We start from the raw sequence: 17,986 nt of genomic DNA, 5'->3' as shown, positions 1-17,986 counted from the left end.
AAATAAAACCGCTTACCTTGCGCTCACCGCCTTGCTGAGCAATGCGGCGAGCGCAAGGTATGTGGTTTGATTTACTCACCTTCCACTTTCACATCTTATGTCAATCTCCACTACCCCCCAACCCGCCCCGCCTTACCACCCCACAGTGTTTACCTGTGCGAACCGCCACTGGGTCCATCATGTTTTACTACTATGCTATGACATAATACACAGCTTCGAAAATGTTTGTCGAAAAGAGGAAGTAATGAACTCTGAATGACAGATAATATGGAGTACTGCTAGAGTGCAATAGCTCAAGTTGCTTCCATTACCGCATTTTCACCAGCTCAATGCCTTACAGTTTAGATTGTCACTTGCCAGAGCCTTTGCACATCACCCTTCTGTACTCGAGGGATTAAGGATTTACCCAAGGAATTCAAACTGGCCAAAGGGCTTAAAGCAAGCTTAGGCCTCAAACAAGTTTAGTTCATCAAACAATACGCCGTCGCAGTGGTTTGTGTCTTCCAAAGAAACGATTGTAGTATATCGTCCATTCTGAACCTCGCGAGACGGTGGATCCTTAGAGAACACTCATGAAGCCAATCATGCCACAGCACCATAGAGCCAGTGACCAGTCGCTTGGTGAGCCATCACCCAAGAACCACAGCCAAATGACCACACTGTTTATTAGGTGCTGAATAACATCATTTTAATCTTCTGAGGCAACGTCTAACACATGGAAATACTGAGTGCAAAACATGTGCAGTGCAGAGTCTGCTATAAGGTAAACATAGTCCAATGCTGACACATAAAATAACAATTAAACAAAATAAATAAATTACATAAACATATCTTCTCATTTTCATAATGTATCCCGCCCATCTAATACTTTTTGTTTTGCTCATTTATATTATTTACATCTTCGTTTTCCCCACAAATAAATTATACAATTCTCAACATAATATAGATCAGATAATGCTTCATTTGGATTTTCAAAAAGGACAAAGCCCTACATTTCTCTTTGTCACATAAAGCACCTTCTTATTAATATTATGTTGATGCTGTCTTACATATTACTCATAAAATGAGGGTGCTTTTCATCTCTTCAGACATCTCTCCACGAGCTCATATAACATTTCTCTCGGGCAGATTTGAACCACGGAATGTCATCATGAGAGAACCTGTATCCGTGTGCATCTTTAAAGTAGAGGTATTTGAGCTTCAGGATCTGATAGACAAGTTGGTACCTATCAGTCGATCTTTTACCCATACCTTGTAATGGGCCTCGTGAGCCCTTACCCTCACCTGCGCTTTATTTGAGGCCGTTTAAGGTGGGTTATTGCAGTTAACTAGAGATAAACAAAGCAATGAGACACCTCCTTTGCTGTTTGTCTATTTTCTAGGCCCTTCAGCTAGGCGGCCTTCCATCTTCTGCTACCATGGCCCTTCTTCTCCTACGAAGGCCTGGTTGCACCACTCATCTTGAAGGCTCGACCCTGTGCCGTATCTTCTTACTTCATGCCTGGGTCGGCTCTACTCCACTAGAGGGCCTGACAGTTGCTGATTGGATGGATATTGCTCAGTGTTCACATCCATGCATTCAGGCCTCTCCTCCGTTGCAACCTTGATGTCTGTTGATCAGGTTCAGGTACCCCTCAGACTTCAGGAAGCGAGGGTAGGAGTCCCGGTCCATGAGCATGTAGACCGTCCACTGAGCCTCATCGAAGCATGTCAGAGTGGCCTCTCTCACCTTTTGGGTAACAGATTCTCTCGTGTGGAAGTCAAGGTTCACCTAAGGAAACAAGGGGATGAGGTGAGATGTGTTAATCCGTTTCTCTCATAATATCTATCGCATGCTGTGAACTGTGATGCTGCAGAATCAATCTTTGTGGGGCACTTGTAGGAAGATACTCAAAAGACTGCCTGTAGGTTGTGACAAAAGTAGACAGTTCACTAGGCTACAATGTAGGGTGCTAGATTTCACTACAATTAATCTGCAGACATATTATCTAGCTGTCCTCCCCAACAGCACAAGAATCTACCTAAATGCCTGTCTAATTCCATTCGTGACTTGCACAGCAGCCTGCCAGTGTAAATGTCCAACATACAACAACACACCCAACAAACCATCAGTATAAATAATCTGCTCTGTCCCCAACTGACACAGCCATCTACAAGGCTGCTGCCTCCACATAGTACACTGTTCAACTGTAGCAGCATCACTTAAAACTCACAAAATGCAGCCTAACCACACCAATCAACATGTCTAGCTCCACTTGTGGTAAACACAACAATCTACAATTGAATATGTCGAGCCTCACTCTCAACTTAGAAAACAGTCCACCGGTCTAAATGTCTCGCTCCACTCCCAGGCGCTATACCAAGACATGATTGGACCAACCTAATTCCACTCTGATATTTCAGCATTAGACATGTCTAGCTCTAGTCCTGTACTCTAGCCTACTAAAAAATGTACAAATATACACATCAAGCTTCAATCCTGACCTCAGTAATAATCGACAAGTATTCAGGTCTAACTCAACTCCTGAGTTATGAAGTATGCAACCATACACCAGTCTGTATGTCTAGTTCCGCTCCCTACCTACACAGTAACCAACCATTGGACATGCCTACTACCCTGCCTACCCAGTAATAAATCATTATGCATAATCATCTTCTTACTTTACTGCCTAACTATTGATTTCCCATCCATCTACCAGTGTGCAGGCCAAGATCATTCCCTACCTGCCGGCATGAAGAATACTCGGCACACCTGACTCTCTCCATGACACGTCAACCATTACTGAAATACCCACCTATGTCACTGTCTACCTACGTATCCACCTACCTATCATCCAACAGACTACACATCACATCTCAGACTACCGGCCCATCCGGCTACCATTCTACGAACCTCGTCTCCTTCTATGTGCCCTGCCAAATTACCATTGCCCAACCATTCACGAATCTATCAAAGGGAGGACACAAGACAAGAGAGGGGGGCATTGAGAAAGGCGTAGGAAAAAGAGTGGGAAAGAGAGAGAGTGTGTGGAAGGGAGAAAGAAACCGAGAAAGAGATTTAAAGGGAAAGGTAAGTTTGAGACATGGTGTGAGGTAGCGTGAGAGAAAGAACAAGAGAAATTAGTTAAAGAGAGAGAAAGGGAGAGAAATACTGAAAGAAAATGAGGAATACTAGAGGAAAATATATCAATAAAGAGAGCAGAGAGAAAAGGACGAGAGGAAAAAATGCATGCGATGTGAGAGAGAGAAAGGGACAAGAAAGAGGAAGGAGAGAGCAACAAAAGAGAGGGCGAAGGGGATAGGGAAATCTGAGGGAGTGAAACAACGAAAGAGCATTGAAGAGAGCAAAAGAGAGAAAGAATGAGTGAGAGTGGGAAATCACTTGTAGTCTCCAGACTGTGGTAGCACAGAGTCTCCCATCATAGCTATTTTACATAGAAACTGCACCACTGCTCCTGGGCACCATGACTCCTCCTTAGACTCAGACCCAGATGTTGACGCACCTGTCGCGGGGCATCTGCTTTGATGTATTCCTTGTAAATTCTCTCAGCTTGACTCTGCAGGTTGTCTGCGCAGGCAGTTTTCTTGAAGTGCTCACAGGCCAGCCAGAAGTCCAGGTTCTCATCGCTGTACTCCGACTTCAGGAAGACACGGAAGGCAGCTCGACCAGCTACAGTGGGGCAGAAAGGAAGTAGAGCTTAATTTGTGCCCGTGGTTGCAGGTGATGAGTACTGGCGTTCCTTTTTGGGTGCCTGGGACTATATTATTGAGAGTGCCTCAGCAATGTGTTTGCACCCACTTGTTGCACCTCAGGGGCATGTTGGTATTGCAAAAGGGTGGCAGGGCCTTTCGAGGCCCCGCTCTTTAATACAGATAGTGCATGCTCTGATGTGCACTGGCGCAGTCTCAATGAGCCATTCCATCATTTGAACCGGGGTGGCCCTAAAATGAGGAACATCTTTTCCTCTCCACCTGCACCATATTACAGTCACAGGAGCAGAGGAAAAGATGCCAATAGGGGGAAATGCTGACAGTGCACAACATAGAAGTGGCACCAGGTCAATGCATACTCCTCGGCCTCCTTGAAATTTAGGAAAAAGGGGCCCCAGGGATACCTCATGCAAGCAGGTGCAGTCACTCACCCCATCTACATGCAGGAGGATCCCTGCACCCCTTTAAAACTCAGGGTTGGTTACCACAAGCACAGAGAGAGGTGGACAGGGACACCAAACCCCAGTCTGCCTTCCACTAATGCGCTATTTACTGTCCAAGCGTGGTTCTCTAAAGCAGGAACAACCCTTTTGCTATGATTCGATGCATTGCCCTGGTGTGTACTTAGCGCACACACTAGAGTGTGTGCTACGGGACAAAGTGGGACAGTGCCCATATCTATAATTAAGGCTCCCTGTTTTCCGTTTTTACTGATTTTTACAGATAAATACAGACAGAAACCCATTTGTTTTCTTGTCTGTATTTATTTTTAAATGTGGTTAAAACGTACATTTGGTGCTTTTTGAGTGATTCTAAATGCACTTTGCCAAGACTGCCAGGCCAATAACTGTGTGGATTGATGGGTAAGGGGTTAAAAAAGAAAGCAATTTTAGTAAAGAGGCTTAAACAGCAGTAGATATGCACAAGGCGGATACTCAAATGTGCATATTTTCATATAAGTCCATTATTTATCTTCTGCAGGTGTTCATATAATTGAAGCTTGCCAGGCATTCAAGTATGACTGCATATTTTTTGGTTAAATACATGTGGAAATATACTAGTTATACTGTCCCACTTTGTCCCGCAGCACACACTCAAGTGTGTGCGCTAAGTACACATCAGGGCAATGCACTGAATCGTTCCTGCTTTAGAGAAACCACGCTTGTGCTTTAGTCCATCATGGTTTGTACCCAGAAGGCAGCAGCTCTTTGTGGACTTGAAGAGGCAGCAGTTGCTTTCTCCAAGAATGAGTAGATTTGTGAAATCACAGTCTTTAGCCTGATACTGAGAACTGATGAACTGGTGAGGTCCTTACCATTGTAGCAGAGCAGGTGCTCCAGCGATTTGGACCAAGGTGCAGCCTCATCTTCATGGAACCTAGGGGAGCAGCAGAAAAGTGGAAAGTTTACTTCATGGGGAAGCATATCTTTTACTGACACATCAATTCCTAGACCAGGGCCCATAATAAAATCACGGCGAAAGAACAGAATAATGGGCCCCAAAGCAAAATAAAATGAGAGGCCAGGAGCTTGAATCCACCAATCGCAAAATTGTAAAGCATTAGAGTTCCACCTACAGAGAACATCTCAAATAAACTATAAGTGATTTCAGGCTTCCTGCAAGTTTTGGGGGCACTCAGAGGCTTATTTACAAGTCCATTGCACCGCAGTGCAGCACTGTTTTTTGACGCACCGGAAGCATAGGGTACCTGCCCGTATTTACAAGGCCATGTTATACCACCCTGTGGCTTTTGTGGCCTTGTAAATATGGCCCCCTTTCACACATTACTCTGTTTCAAAGGGGAGTTCCATGAATGTAGCTGTGGGTGTTCCCACGCAACATCCATGGAATCTGATGCATTGTCAGATTTACAGGGTTTTTGTAAATGTGGGAAAGTGTCCGATTCCTATGCCTGTCTAGGGGAAGTGCAAGAAAGCTGCAATGAGGAGAAATACCCTTATTTCTCCTCATTTTCATTGAAAGAGGAAAACACCTCTTGTGATTGTTTTTGTGTGTGAAGAAGTCACTTCCTGCACAAAAACTATCACTCATGCAACGCCGACAATGCCGCCCTATGGCAAAATAATGTCAATGAGGCCCTCAGTGTTACTGTTGGAAGGGTTCGAGTTTTGTGGGTTATGACCCTCTGTTGAAATGGCAGTGGGTGTATAACCTGCTGTCAGCATCTGGTGCTCTTGGCTATACAGAGGATGCCCCCCCCCTCCTTGAGGCAGTGGGACCGCCCGCACCTCAGGGTGACGGCAGCACTTGTTAGTCCACTGACAGGAGCGGTTATATCTGTTTAACAGTTCACAATTATACAGGTATACAAGGCTTATAGAGTGTATATTTAACAAACACAATAACCCTGTGATTAATGAGCATCTGTATTTAATTTGTACCCCCGGGGTATTTCCACAACACTCTCTCACCCTTTTTCTTGGCATATTCTATGATCAGCGGTGGCGGTAAATTCCGCCTCTGCAAGGAATGGTGCATTAATGGCTTTCTACCCACTCAACACAGAAGTTATGTGTCTCATGGAAAACCATATTTAGCTCTTAGGTGCATAGGACTCTAAGCTATATCCTCATGTGGGATCATTTACACATGGACTAAAAAATGCCATTAAAAACTTCATAAAAAGGTAGCCATTTTGTATTTACGGTATTCAAAAAACGTACCAAGGTGTGATACATTACATATATATATATATATATATATATATATATATATATATATATATATATATATATATATATATATATATATCTTTATAATAAATAGTTTGATAGTAACTGTTTTCCTATTAATTGGTCAGTCAATAAAGTGAAAACCTCTTGGATATGTTGCACACTCGGAGAAAGGCGGTGCCTTATTCTGTTGACAGTGAAGACCACCTCCCCTCATTCCTCTTGCCCGTTTTCTATGTTGCTGTACTACTCACTTCTGCGACTTGGAGTAGGAAGGCTTAACGCCTGGCTCCAGTGGAGGAAACATCGATCTCAGGTAAGCCTTCAGGTCCATGCTGGTGGGGAAAGAGAGAGCAAAGGTCAGTCCCTTGTAAACTGCTATCGCACCTCAGCTAACTTAATTTTACATTACACGTGTGCACTAAGTGATTGCATTTCTATGAGCTACATCAAACCTTCTGCTCTTTTCCTGCCTGGGATATTGTATACAAGCCGTAATCTCTATAATACTTACTATTAACAAAGAAAGGTACTAGCTGGGAGAAAAAACAAACGAACATTGATGCCAGACATTATCTACCAGGAAAGTTCAGCAATAAAAACTGGGTGAAATGTTGAGCTGGGAGAGGGGCACAGCTATAGAGAATCAGTGTATGGTGGGCTGTACAAGCCTTGCAGCTGAGCTGGCACGTCAATTGTAGGTCCATCGGGCCATGCACTCACCTATATACCAGCATGTGAAAAGGCTGTGCAAATCATAGGAGATATGACTGTGCGGAAGAAACAGGAAGTGCAAAGAGCCCTCACTGAGTATACGTTTCCGTAAACCATAGGTTTCAAAATATGTATTCAAGGTTGAAATCCATGCCAGATTTTAAATAAATTCACGCAGGATAAATCTCTGTGCAATGATTCTCAATGAGACTATTTTAGGTGGATCGCATTACTGAGGATTCCGAAACACCGCCCACGCCCTGCGCTCACACCTTTGGTACTATAGTGCTGTCGCTGTCGTCATGCGTTGGCGGCCTTGTTTGATCACAACGCAATACCTTGCGACTGTGGCAAGAGATACAGTGTGGAAAGCCCAGTTCCTCTTCTCCCACGAGAATGGATGCACAACTTCCTAATTCTGGTGAGAAGGAGGAACCACCAGAGCGTTCAGCCCCTCCCTACATCCTGTTAACTGTGACGCATGCAGGAGAGCAGGGAGCTATGCTCACAGTGCGTCGTCTATCTCTACGACATGCAAGATCATCATGGCTCTTCTAAAGTCGCTCTAGTTCATGTGATGGAGAGTCTGGGAGAGGTCTTTTTATCCTGGGGCTGATAAAATAGCATAGTTAACAGTTTAATCCGTCATATACACTTCTCCTTTCCAAGGATTGGACGTGGAGTGGGGAATGTCCCTGCTGCTTTTACTTTAAAATAGGTGGCAATGTACCGTGCTTTCCAGCAGAGGTAAGTGCCCTGGTGTTATCAGCATCGCTGAGTGGCAGCACTAGAAAATGGAGGTTCTTTAGGAACGAGAAGACGAGAGGCCACAGTGCAGCTGAATAAAATGTGCTGAACGTTCCGCACAGACCAGTGTCCAGTTTCCTGAAAAATAACCAGCTCTCCAGCACTGGCATGAATCGATTGGCATTATCCTTCACTAATCACTGTTCTTAAGGCACTAGGAGTGCTAGAGAGATTAGCACTGCCAACCCTGGGTCAAAAGATCTGATGGCCAGCCATAGAAGGAACTGGATCTATTACTGAACTCACGAGCTGCACCGAGGGATGAGACTGGTGAGAGTTGGGCCATGAGTCAAGTCCCACAAAGTGGCACCAAACTCTACATAAAGCTGTTTCTCCTCCATGCTAGTCGGATACAAACATCTCTTTTGTTCCTACACTATTATAAATATTTTGTCTATGAAGTGCCTGCATAAGCTTCACGGTTTGCAATATCCCTTTGTTGCATAACTTCCCTAACCTGTTCCGCCGTCTCCATATGTGCCTCAGAGAAGACCACCGCGACCTGGACACCAGGGGCCTCATTGATGAAGGCCTTGCGCCACTGGTACGTCACTTCTAAAAGTGACGCACCGGCGGCGCAAGACCTTCATAAATAAGTCCCCAGGATCGGGCCTGTGTAAGAACGGTTTTCTGTCTTTTGAAGATACATTGACGTACATGTATGCAAATAGTTTCTCAGGTTCATAATGAGCGAACAAGAAAACGAATCAATGACTACTGAGTCACTGAAGGAATGAATGGGTGATTTAATTATTAATGAATCCAAATCTTGTTACAGACAGAGCATCAAAATGTGCTATTTCGATATTTCGAGGTGTTCAACAAAAAGGTAAAAAAGAAGCATTAGTGCTGATGTGTAAAAGTCTACTAATGCAGCAATGGTCGATTTCTGTTATCTACCTATACATTAATGGCGTAAAAAAATTATGTTGTCCAAATTCCTTCAGAAACTACACACAAAACAATTTGAAACAACAGAATATATTTTGGTTGCAACACCCATAACAATGCGTGTGACCTATATTATGTATGGAATATTGCTTCTCCAGCCGTATATAACTATTGTGCAAAACATTCGAGGGATAGCTGAACCTCAGAAACAATTAATCTCTGGGAGGTATTTCATTCACTAACTCCAAATAACACCCAATGGTTCTACTCAGTCAATATTGTTTACACTTCAAACCTCTTTCAACTTCTCACTTTTATTTCATGCTCCCTTTGTTATCCTAAATTACTTTCCCTGAATCCAAATGTAAATCCTCACAAACATTTTAAGGCGCAAAACTCAATAGCTTTCAGAAGACAATCGATCTTCGTGCACAATATTAATAAAAAGCTTGGCGCTTGCTTCTTTTCTTTCTTCCAGTATGAAAAAAGAATTCAATGAAAGTAAAACTGCCTAGTTTGTTTAGCTGAAACGTATTTTAATTGAACATGTGTGGCTACGGTCCAATTGGTGCACCTCAGTTCAGGTACATTGAAAAATATGTTCCAGAGAAGAGAAAAATAATTCCTTGGTAGGTGAGAAATCATGCAATTTATTTTTGGTAAATTTTTGAGAATTGTCTGAAATTACGCAAATGGCCCAACAAGTGGCCTTTTTCATGCAAAGGGATACATGCCATTAAAAAAGTCCGGTGAAATATATACAGGGATAGGTGTGAGAAAATGTATCTTAATTATATATTTTCTGCTTTAAACAGTCTACTCAATGCTAACAAATATAAGATGAGAAATTGCATAATTCCAAAATTGTGTGAAGTTCACAATTTGAGTGAGCATAATCAATTATCATTTTACACTGGTCTATTCATAACCTCAAAAAGGATCATGCTACCCACTGCATCAACTCTTATTATTAGTTTGAGCTAAATCATATTGTCCAATAGTGACCTGTCGCTGCTGCCCTTCCTTGCGACCTTGGCTGATCTGTCCTAAAGGTACACAGAGCATTATTTTAATTATGAGAACCCAATCATGATGAGTTACCGTGCGAGGTACACTTACAAGGTCCTTGGCTTCTTTCTCTCAGTCACCTCTTCTGTGCCATCCTGGCCTTTGGGCTCCACTGTGCTGGATATTTGAGTGTAGAATATTCCAGGCATCTTTGCGTGCGTGTGGCGTTAGGCTTGTGGTCTTCTCGTCTTAAGTCTGTGCTGGGTATTGTGGCTAAGGCCACGCGCATCACCGCCCTTTATGGCTGCTGGCTGACGTGGGCGCAGGGGGGCGTGTGAACTGTTATCAACTGACGTGACCACAAACCTTCAAGTTCCTCTTTTCTCGCTGTTGACGTGTAAATTGAAGCAGACAAAAAAAGTCCTAGCAGAAAGATAGTTACTGGCTTTCAGACACAAGTTTGTTTTTTATTTGAAAATCCCCTCTTTAGGCGTTCAGCCCTGCCAATAGAGAGTGAACACTTTCACAAGGACTTGAGGTCCTCTGGGGGGTTCCATTAGCTGGCCACGGTGAAGATATTGGCTAGTTGAAATACATGCAGATTGTGAACTTGGATCTTTTTGAATGTGGAGCAGTTTTTAGCTTGTTCGGGTGAATAATGTATTGGGCACCCGCTTTCAGTGTTTTGAATAGAAATCTGGAAGTGCAGGTACTCACTACTGTTTGCTCCTGAGAAGTGCCGAAACTCTCACATTAAATGTATAGCAGCGGTGCTGAGAAGTGCCAATATTCGCCCTGCCAAACCAAAGAAGTGCAGGTACTGAGTACCGGCTCATTTAAAGCACTGCCTGCATAACTTTTTGAGGACAGGGGCTCTAACCAGGAAACGTTTGCGACTGAAGTTAATGCGGTGCTTAGTGCAAATGCCTTTACCACAGTAGCATGAATGCAAGTGTCTAAAGGATCATAATGTGTGACAACAATGTTGGTGTATGTTTACTGCGTGCCATTTTGTTGTGGTGGTGATGTATTCTTTATATTTTGTGTTGCTGTGTTTTTGCTCTTGTCTGCTGCAATGTGCTGATTGTGATGGGTTCTTTTTGGAAGTTTTTATTGAGTTGGTCTGTGTTAAGTTAAGTGTGTTCTTTTGTTGCTCTGTGTATGTTATTGTGTTATGTTTTGTTGTTATTTGAGATACATCAATAAATACTGCTTATTTCAAGTCAAAGGTATATCATGCTTTCAAAGGACCTGTGACAAGCAGCTGTTTTCTACGGGCTGCTGTGGTAAAACAGCCCTGCTACAGCTCTTTAACAAGAAAACACGAGCCAGCTCAAAAGTGTGGGAGGTACTGTGTCTTAACTTAGCACTTACAGGTGGGCTCCCTTGTGCCATTAACCCAAAGACTTTTCATCGTTCAACTTTGACCCAGAGAAAGAAAGAGAAAGCCAGAAAATGGAGGGAGAAGGATGAAGTGAAAGATAGAAAAAGAGTGACAAAAGAACCAGCAAGAGTGAGATAAAGAGACAGCAAGAGGAGGATGGAGGAAGAAAGGGACATAAGATGGAGGCTAGGCAGCCTTAGGGTTTGGCAGTCATGGCATTTGGCAGCGCCAGAGGCAGGTTCCCAAGAAATGCTTTGGGCCTCTAGTTAAAAACTATACACAGGGATGGAAACAGTATAGCTCATTATTAGCTGGAACCACACTTTAGCATAGTATTGCAGTATATAATATCTGCAGTGCAGCAGTCCAGATGCTGTAGATGTCGTAATGCTGGAGTAGATACACTCTGTTCATAAGGGGGAGGGAGTGCTGTCCAGTCTCCTCCCGTTTATTCAATGGCTGCAATATATGTTCTACTAAATTCAGGAGGAAAAGTGAAAGCTGTGTGTGGGTTTACCAACTGTCTGTCTGTGTGCGTGTAAAAAGCAGAGCAGATGGTGGACTGTCAGGGCCTGATGATGTGACATGGAACCAAATGCTGTTTCTGTGTAAAGCTATGTAAGACTGCACACCCTGGGTAGAGCACACCCTGGATAGAGTTTCCCCAAACCTTATGTCTTTTTATGGGAATGATTGAAATTGCATACATTGCGGTGGCATGGAGGAGGGGCGCCATCAACTGGGATCTTAGTGCACAAGAAATATGTCAGATTGAGAAAACTGGGAAGAAATGCACTATGTGTGTCTCTACCACCTTACCACTATTGCATCACTAGAGATACTGCAGCCAGTGGCTTTAGTCCACTTCCTCTGACTGTGTCCTGTGACTATAAGAGCTTCAGGTATCAAATACCATCACTGCTGGGCCTATGGGGCAGGGGTCTCGAACATTCCCTCAACAGAATCCGGCTTGGACTGGGCAGAATGCCCTCACTGTCATTTGACAGAATGACCTCGCTGTCATCTAGGCAGCATGCCACCACTGGCACTATGGTAGCAACCCCTCGCTGCCACTATGGAACACGCCCTCAGTGTCACTATGACAGCAAGTCCTTGCTTTTCACTATGAGAGTAAACTAATTTTCACTACAACAAGTCGTCACTGTCACTATAGCAGAAAACCCTTGCTGTTACTATGATAGTATCCCTGTCCTTATGACAACCAGCCCTCACTGTCCCAATTACAGAAGGCCTATGATGTCACTATGAAGCAAGCCCCCGCTTCACAATGACAGCAAGCCCTCACTGTAACAGCAGTTCCTTATAACAGCAAGTCTTTGCTGTCATCATAACTGTAAGCCCTCTCCTCAAGATTACAGCAAGGCCTTGCTTCACAATAACAGCAGGCTTGCTTCAGTGACACCAAGCCCTCGCTTCACAATGACAGGAAGCCCTTGCTTCATGATGACAGCAAGCCCTCTCTTCACAATACCAGCAAGCCCTCTTTTCACGATAACAGCAAGGCCTCGCTTCACAATGACAGCAATCACCCTCTTCACAATAACAGCAAGCCCTCTCTTCACGATGACAGCAAACCCTTCTCTACACAATAACAGCAAGGCCTCGCTTCACAATGACAGCAAGCCCTCTCTTCATGATGACAGCAAGCCCTCGCTTCATGATGACAGAAAGCCCTCGCTTCACGATGACAACAAGCCCTCACTTCATGATGACAGGAAGCCCTCACTTCATGATGACAGCAAGCCCTCTCTTCACGATGACAGCAAGCTCTCTCTACACAATAACAGCAAGGCCTCACTTCACGATGACAGCAAGCCCTCTCTTCATGATGACAGCAAGCCCTCGCTTCATGATGACAGAAAGCCCTCGCTTCACGATGACAGCAAGCCCTCACATCATGATGACAGCAAGCCCTCACATCATGATGACAGCAAGCCCTTTCTTCAGGATGACAGCAAACCCTCACTTCATGATGACAGCAAGCCCTCACTTCATGATGACAGCAAGACCTCACTTCAGAATAACAGCAGGCTTGCTTCACTGACACCAAGCCCTCTCTTCACGATGACAGCAGGCTTGCTTCACTGACACCAAGCCCTCACTTCATGATGACAGCAAGCCCTCGCTTCAAGATGACAGCAAGACCTCACTTCAGAATAACAGCAGGCTTGCTTCACTGACACCAAGCCCTCGCTTCATGATGACAGCAAGTCCTCTCTCCATGATAACAGCAAGACCTCGCTTCACGATGACAGCAAGCGCCCTCTTCACGATAACAGCAAGCCCTCACTTCACGATGACAGCAAGCCCTCGCTTCACAATGACAGCAAGGCCTCGCTTCAGAATAACAACAGGCTTGCTTCACTGACACCAAGCCCTCGATTCACAATGACAGCAAGTCCTCGCTTCACGAAGACAGCAAGCCCTTGCTTCATGATGGGAGCAAGCCCTCTCTTCACAATGACAGCAGGCTTGCTTCACTGACACCAAGGCCTCAATTCATGATGACAGAAAGCCCTCAATTCACGATAACAGCAAGGCCTTGCTTCTTGATGACAGCAAGTCATCTCTCCATGATAACAGCAAGGCCTTGCTTCACAATAACAGCAGGTTTGCTTCAGTGACACCAAGCCCTCGCTTCACGATGACAGCAAGGCCTCGCTTCACAATAACACCAGGCTTGCTTCACTGACACCAATACCTCGCTTCGCAATGACAGCAAGCCCTCACTGTAAAAGCAATCCCTTGCTGTCATCGTAACTGCAAGCCTTCGCTTCACGATGACAGCAAAGTCTTGCATCACGACGACAGGCTCACTTTACTGATACCAAGTCCTTACTGTCACTAGGACAGCAGACCCTCGCCGTCACTATGGCTATAGGCCCTCGCTGTCACTATGGCAGCAGGCCCTTGCTGTCACTACGGCAGCAGGCCCTCGCCGTCACTACGGCAGCAGACCCTCGCCGTCACTAAAGCAGCAGGCCTTGGCTGTCACTACGGCATCAGGCCTTCGCCATCAGTGCAGCTGCAGGCCCTTGTCGTCACTACGGCAGCAGGCCCTCGCCATCAGTGTGGTTGCAGGCCCTCACCGTGACGACAGCAGCAGGCCCTCGCCATTAGTTCGGTGCAGGCCCTCGCCGTCAGTGCGCTGCAGGCCTTCACCGTCACTACGGCAGCAGACCCTCGCCATCAGTGCGCTGCAGGCCTTCCCCGTCACTAATGCAGCAGGCCCTCGGATTCAGTGCACTGCAGGCCCTCGCTGTCACTACGGCATCCGGCCCTCGCCATCAGTGCGACTGCAGTCCCTCGCAGTCACTACGGCAGCAGGCCCTCGCAGTCACTACGACAGTAGGTCGTCGCCGTCACTATGGCAGCAGGCTCTTGTCGCAACTGCGGCAGCAGGCCCTTGCTGTCACTACAGCAGCAGGCCCTCGCCATCAGTGCACTGCAGGCCTTCCCCATCACTAATGCAGCAGGCCCTCGGAATCAGTGCACTGCAGTCCCTCGCAGTCACTACGGCAGCAGGCTCTTGCAGTCACTACGACAGTAGGCCATCGCCGTCACTATGGCAGCAGGCTCTTGTCGCAACTGCGGCAGCAGGCCCTTGCTGTCACTACAGCAGCAGGCCCTCGCCGTCAGTGCGCTGCATGCCCTCACCATCACTACGGAGACAGACCCTCACCGTCACTACGGCAGCAGGCCCTCACCGTCATTGCGCTGCAGGCTCTCACCGTCACTACGGCAGCAGGCCCTCGCCTTTAGTGCACTTCAGGCCCTCGCCATCACTACGACAGCAGGCCCTCACCATCAGTGCGCTGCAGGCCCTCGCAGTCACTACGGCAGCAGGTCCTCACAGTCACTACGACAGTAGGACGTTGCCATCACTACGGCAGCAGGCCCTCGCCGTCACTATGGCAGCAGGCTCTTGTCGTCACTGCGGCAGCAGGCCTTTGCTGTCACTACAGCAGCAGGCCCTTGCTGGTCACTACGGCTGCAGGTCCTCGCAGTCACTACGGCATCAGGCCCTCGCCGTCTGTGCAGCTGCATGCCCTCACCGTCACTACGGCAGCAGGCCCTCGCCATCAGTGTGGATGCAGGCCCTTGCCGTGACTACAGCAGCAGGCCCTCGCCATTAGATCGGTGTAGGCCCTCGCCGTTAGTGCGCTGCAGGCCTTCACCGTCACTACGGCAGCAGACCCTCGCCATCAGTGCGCTGCAGGCCTTCCCCGTCACTACGGCAGCAGGCCCTCGCCATCAGTGCACTGCAGGCCCTCGCTGTCACTACGGCAGCAGGCCCTCGCCATCAGTGCGACTGCAGTCCCTCGCAGTCACTACGGCAGCAGGCCCTCGCAGTCACTATGAAAGTAGGCCGTCGCCGTCACTATGGCAGCAGGCTCTTGTCGCAACTGCGGCAGCAGGCCCTTGCTGTCACTAAAGCAGCAGGCCCTCGCCGTCAGTGCGCTGCAGGTCCTCACCGTCACCACGGCAGCAGGCCCTCACCGTCACTACGGCAGCAGGCCCTCACGATTAGTATGCTGCAGGCCCTCGCCGTCACTGCGGCAGCAGGCCCTTGCCATCAGTGTGACTGCAGGCCCTCGCAGTCACTACGGCAGCAGGCTCTTGCAGTCACTACGACAGTAGGACGTCGCCGTCACTACGGCAGCAGACCCCCGCCGTCACTATGGCAGCAGGCTCTTGTTGTGATGCGGCAGCAGGCCTTTGCTGTCACTACAGCAGCAGACCCTTGCTGTCACTATGGCTGCAGGTCCTCGCAGTCACTACGGCAGCAGGCCCTCGCCATCAGTGTGCTGCAGGCCCTCGCTGTCACTACGGCAGCAGGCGCTCGCCATCAGTGCACTGCAGGCCATCGCCATCACTACGACAGCAGGCCCTTGCCATCAGTGCGCTGCAGGCCCTCGCTGTCACTACAGCAGCAGGCCTTCGCCATCAGTGCGACTGCAGGCTCTCACAGTCTCTACAGCAGCAGCCCCTCGCTGTCACTACGGCAGAAGGCCGTCGCTATCAATACATTGCAGACCCTCGCTGTCACTACAGCAGCAGGCCCTCGCCATCATTGCGACTGCAGACTCTCACAGTCTCTACAGCAGCAGCCCCTCGCAGTCACTACGACAGTACGCCGTCGCCGTCACTACTGCAGCAGGCCCTCGCCGTCACTATGGCAGCAGCCTCTTCTCGCCACTGCGGCAACAGGCCCTTGCTGTCACTACAGCAGCAGGCCCTCGCCCTCAGTGCGACTGCAGGCCCTCACAGTCACTACAGCAGCAGCCCCTCGCAGTCACTACAACAGTAGGCTGTCGCCATCACTACTGCAGCAGGCCCTCGCAGTCACTATGGCAGCAGCCTTTTGTCACCACTGCGGCAACAGGCCCTTGCTGTCACTAAAGCAGCAGGCCCTTGCCGTCACCATGGCAGCAGGCCCTCGCCGTCACTACGGCAGCAGGCCCTCGCTGTCACTAGGGCAGCAGGCCCTCGCCATCATTGCGCTGCAAGCCCTTACCGTCACTATGGCAGCAGGCCCTCGCCGTTAGTGCGCTGCAGGCCCTCGCCGTCACTACGGCAGCAGGCCCTCGCCATCAGTGCGACTGAAGGCCCTCGTAGTCACTATAGCAGCAGGCCCTTGCAGTCACTACGACAGTAGGCCGTCGCTGTCACTATGGCAGCAGGCTCTTGTCGTCACTGCGGCAGTAGGCCCTCACCGTCACTACGGCAGCAGGCCCTCGCCATTAGTGCGCTGCAGGCCCTCGCCGTCACTACGGCAGCAGGCCCTCGCCATCAGTGCGACTGCAGTCCCTCGCAGTCACTACGGCAGCAGGCCCTCGCCGTCACTACGGCAGCAGGCCCTCGCCATCAGTGCGCTGCAGGTCCTCGCCGTCACTACGGCAGCAGGCCCTCGCCGTCACTACGGCAGCAGGCCCTCGCCGTCACTACGGCAGCAGGCCCTCACCATTAGTGTTCTGCAGGCCCATGCCGTCACTACGGCAGCAGGCCCTCGCCATCAGTGCGACTGCAGTCCCTCGCAGTCACTAGGGCAGCAGGCCCTCGCCGTCACTACGGCAGCAAGCCCTCGTCATCGGTGCGCTGCAGACCCTCGCCGTCACTACGGCAGCAGGCCCTCACCATTAGTGTTCTGCAGGCCCATGCCGTCACTACGGCAGCAGGCCCTCGCTATCAGTGCGACTGCAGTCCCTCGCAGTCACTAGGGCAGCAGGCCCTCGCCGTCACTACGGCAGCAAGCCCTCGTCATCGGTGCGCTGCAGACCCTCGCCGTCACTACGGCAGCAGGCCCTCGCCATCAGTGCGCTGCAGGCCCTCGCCGTCCTTACGGCAGCAGGTCCTCGCAGTCACTACGGCAGCAGGCCCTCGCTGTCTCTACACAGCAGGACCTCGCAGTCACTACAGCAGCAGGCCCTCACCGTCACTGCGGCAGCAAGCCCTCGCTGTCTCTACACAGCAGGACCTCCCAGTCACTACAGCAGCAGGCCCTCACCGTCACTGCGGCAGCAAGCCCTCGCTGTCTCTACACAGCAGGACCTCGCAGTCACTACAGCAGCAGGCCCTCACCGTCACTGCGGCAGCAAGCCCTCGCTGTCTCTACACAGCAGGACCTCGCAGTCACTACAGCAGCAGGCCCTCACCGTCACTGCGGCAGCAAGCCCTCGCTGTCTCTACACAGCACGACCTCTCAGTCACTACAGCAGCAGGCCCTCGCCATCAGTGCGACTGCAGGCCCTCACAG

The 17,986-nt window shown here is 48.6% G+C and overlaps 1 protein-coding gene across 1 annotated transcript; it reads right to left on the bottom strand.

Moving 5' to 3' along the window:
• Positions 1 to 645: 645 nt before the first annotated feature.
• Positions 646 to 10,105, bottom strand: LOC147748926 (regulator of G protein signaling 1-like). The gene is made up of 5 exons (XM_086964488.1): positions 9,936 to 10,105; positions 6,659 to 6,739; positions 5,027 to 5,088; positions 3,504 to 3,670; positions 646 to 1,771 (listed from the first exon to the last, which is right to left on the bottom strand). The coding sequence occupies exons 1-5, from the start codon at positions 10,031 to 10,033 to the stop codon at positions 1,580 to 1,582; spliced, it is 600 nt and encodes a 199-aa protein (XP_086820614.1). The 5' UTR covers positions 10,034 to 10,105; the 3' UTR covers positions 646 to 1,579.
• Positions 10,106 to 17,986: the final 7,881 nt, after the last annotated feature.

This window comes from Lissotriton vulgaris, chromosome 1_1, assembly GCF_964263255.1.
Source record: "Lissotriton vulgaris chromosome 1_1, aLisVul1.2, whole genome shotgun sequence".
Taxonomy (NCBI): domain Eukaryota; kingdom Metazoa; phylum Chordata; class Amphibia; order Caudata; family Salamandridae; genus Lissotriton; species Lissotriton vulgaris.
The sequence above is the reverse complement of the archived record's forward strand: the minus strand, read 5'-3'. Positions and strand labels throughout refer to the sequence as shown.

Coding starts and splice junctions, on each gene's coding strand:
- LOC147748926 (XM_086964488.1), bottom strand. CDS start 10,033: ATGCCTGGAATATTCTACACTCAAATATCCAGCACAGTGGAGCCCAAA. Junction 5,089..6,658: donor TCCTACTCCAAGTCGCAGAA/GTGAGTAGTACA, acceptor CTGCTCCCCTAG/GTTCCATGAAGATGAGGCTG. Junction 1,772..3,503: donor AAGCAGATGCCCCGCGACAG/GTGCGTCAACAT, acceptor TTGTTTCCTTAG/GTGAACCTTGACTTCCACAC.